This window comes from Coffea arabica, chromosome 2e (assembly GCF_036785885.1).
Source record: "Coffea arabica cultivar ET-39 chromosome 2e, Coffea Arabica ET-39 HiFi, whole genome shotgun sequence".
In the NCBI taxonomy this organism is placed as follows: Eukaryota; Viridiplantae; Streptophyta; class Magnoliopsida; order Gentianales; family Rubiaceae; genus Coffea; species Coffea arabica.
Genome location: NC_092313.1, coordinates 6,500,472 through 6,503,458, shown reverse-complemented (window position 1 = coordinate 6,503,458; position 2,987 = coordinate 6,500,472). Strand labels below are relative to the sequence as shown.

Below are 2,987 nucleotides of genomic sequence, written 5' to 3'. Positions count from 1 at the left end.
TCTTGTACATCGTACTTTTTTTAGAGTTGTGGGAGTAAAAGTATATGGATTGATCTATTAGGAATTGTTTGCTACTTCACTATGAGTACGAATATTTGTCATTTCCTCTTGGTTGTTGAGTTTAACATTGGAATAAGTTTTTATTATGATTATTGATGGTGGCCGCGAGCGCATTGAATACGTTCATGAGTATACAAGGGATAATTGCAAAAACCTCTTCTAAGGTTTCTTACAGTTGCACTCATTTGTTCTGAAGTTTTGAAAATAGTACTAACTTTCTCTAATGTGATTTTGGGGCTTATAATTGATGTAAGATAGGCTGAATTTACTTATATACCCATAGATTTTAAGGTTGTTAGTATACAAATTTAGGACAAAAAAAATTAGAGCATTTAACAAGTTCAATAAAACTAAATAAACAAAATTAATGATTATTTCTTGCCTGACTAGACACTGTAAGTGCACATAGAAAATGACACCCACTGATACTCCAATATGATCTTATTTTGTAATCGACAGCAGTTTAAAGTATAATCCAAGTTTATTTTTTTTCAATACAGGGAGTATCCCAACTTTGTCAGACTAATCTCCCTACGCCTATGCACTCCGCCCCTCAAGGATACACACGCGGTAGATAAGTGACTCGAACACACGACAGCGAGACCTAACTAGACTACCCCGAAACCATCCGAGCCAACTCCAAGGAGCAATCCAAGTTGTATATTATCTACATAAAAGAGAAAAAGAAGCAAGAAAAATGTAGGAGAAAGAAACTTCAAAGACTCCATAAGAAAAATGTAGGAGAAATAAACCTCCAAAATTTGATGGTTTTGGTTGAACTCACTTTATTCTAAACATTCATGAAACAGAAGGAGAAAGTAAGTAGAAATCAAGGCAAGGTCTAAGGATTTTTTTGTTAAAAATTTGTAGCAATCAAGAGACTACAGATAAGTAGGGGTGAGCAATTACGGTAAATACCGATTTACCGACCGAAATCGATTTCAATTTGGTAAATCGAATTTGGTAATTCGGTAATTCGGTCGGTAAATCGGGAATATAGTACTAGTTAAAATCGAATTAGGTTCGAAAACGGTTTTATAGTTTTTGAATTCGGATATACCGAATTCGAATTAATTTCGGAATTCGAGAAAGGTGGGATTAAGGTGAATGGGAAGATGCAATCTAGCAACACTTCAGTCTATGCAGTTGGGGATGTTGCCGCTTTTCCAGTAAAAATGTTTGCTGAAACACGCAGACTTGAGCATGTAGATTCTGCGAGGAAGTCAGCAAGGCGTGCTGTTGCTGCTATCATGGAGCCAGAAAAGACGGGTGAATTCGACTACCTGCCATTCTTCTACTCCCGCGTCTTCACATTGTCTTGGCAGTTTTATGGAGACAACGCAGGGGAAGTAATTCATTTTGGGGATTTCTCGGGAAAGACTTTTGGGGCTTATTGGATTAATAAGGGTCATCTTGTTGGTTCTTTTCTGGAGGGTGGAACCAAAGAGCAGTACGAAGCTATAGCCAAGGCCACGAGGCTTAAACCGGCAATTGAAGACCTGGGTGAGCTTGAGAGGCAGGGACTGGGATTTGCTTTGACAGCAAGCCAGAAACCATCATCATCATCACCTCCTCTTGTTGCTGGCAGTTCTAATCTCGTTATCGAGAAACCATTACACGCTTGGTACGCAACTGCGGGTGTGATTGTGGCTGCATCAGTAGCAACCTTTGCATACTGGTATGGCAGGAGGCGACGAAGCAAAACAGGCTGCGATTGCTTCAGGAATTCGGACAATTCGGTCAATTTGTGTTTACCGAATTCAATCCGAATTGAATTCGAATTCGAAATTTGGTAATTCGAATACGAATTAGGTCGAAATATCTCAACACCATTTACCGAAAATTACCGATTTCAACCTACCGAATTACCGAATTCGAATTCGATGCTCACCCCTACAGATAAGCAAGCATTTGTCATCTCAACTTAATACAAAAAGTTTCTTTGATACAGGAGAGTTTTTGAAATTGACTGTACACTTTATATGCTTTAGAATATCAAATTTCTGAATGTTATGTACGTTGCATATTCTCAACTTTATGTGTACATACGTTCCATTCCCTACCTTGAAAAAATAAATATGTGGTACTATCATTTGTTCACCAAGATAAGCTAATACACTACATATATTCTGAACATCATCATCTCCACTTGAATTTCTATTTTTGAGCATTTTTATAAAAAATATACTAACAATTTAATGTGTAAATGAGATAAAGATGTGATTGAAAATTGTAGCAAATAATATTGTCAAAATTAGAAACTAGGAAATCAAACATCACGAACAGAAGTTTAAAATTCATATATTCAGTTCAATTTATCCTTAAGAAGCACTACATGTTATGTTATTTTCTTGGAAATAATAAAAATGGAAAAAGATTGAAAACTTATTAGTTCTTATTATAGGAAATTCCACCGTTCCTTTTGGATATCGTATCCATGACAGTAATCCAATCAATTCTCGCCACATCATTCAATATCTCTTTTTTATACATTTAATGGTGAATTGGTACGGTATTATAAGGACACTTGCCCTTTTATATTGTGACCAATCAAATAAGATCAACAAATTTATTTAAATGCCTTGTTTGGATTGCCGTTTTCCGTTGAAAAATTACGTCGTTTTCCGTGATCACATTTTTCTATTATCTTTCTTCCTCACATACATCAAATCGTTACAGTAATTTTCCATGAAAAATAACGAAAAATGCAATCCAAACGCGTTTTCGTGTTTTGAGTTTCTTTTTGTTATCTTCTTCGTCAAGATTTTACAATAATCTCATCACCATCAGTAGCTAGTTGTACATTGCTCAGGGCAGCAGCATGACTTTCAAAACTAACAAGGATGTGTGTAATTAACTTTGACTAGGTAAAATTGGAGTTAATAAGAGTTGAATTTAATAGGGCAAGGAGCAAGAGCAAGACCTGC

General features: G+C 36.0%; 1 protein-coding gene across 1 annotated transcript; it reads left to right on the top strand.

Moving 5' to 3' along the window:
- The first annotated feature begins 1,175 nt into the window (after positions 1-1,175).
- On the top strand, positions 1,176-2,051 carry LOC140037404 (monodehydroascorbate reductase 4, peroxisomal-like). Its single transcript, XM_072081541.1, has 2 exons — positions 1,176-1,738; positions 2,012-2,051. The coding sequence occupies exons 1-2, from the start codon at positions 1,176-1,178 to the stop codon at positions 2,049-2,051; spliced, it is 603 nt and encodes a 200-aa protein (XP_071937642.1).
- The last annotated feature ends 936 nt before the right edge of the window (positions 2,052-2,987 follow it).

Excerpts from the sequence above, each read along its gene's own strand:
- LOC140037404 (XM_072081541.1), top strand. The coding sequence starts at position 1,176 with ATGCAATCTAGCAACACTTCAGTCTATGCAGTTGGGGATGTTGCCGCT. Across the intron at positions 1,739-2,011 it reads GTAGCAACCTTTGCATACTG|GAGAGTTTTTGAAATTGACT; the intron begins GTATGGCAGGAG and ends TCTTTGATACAG.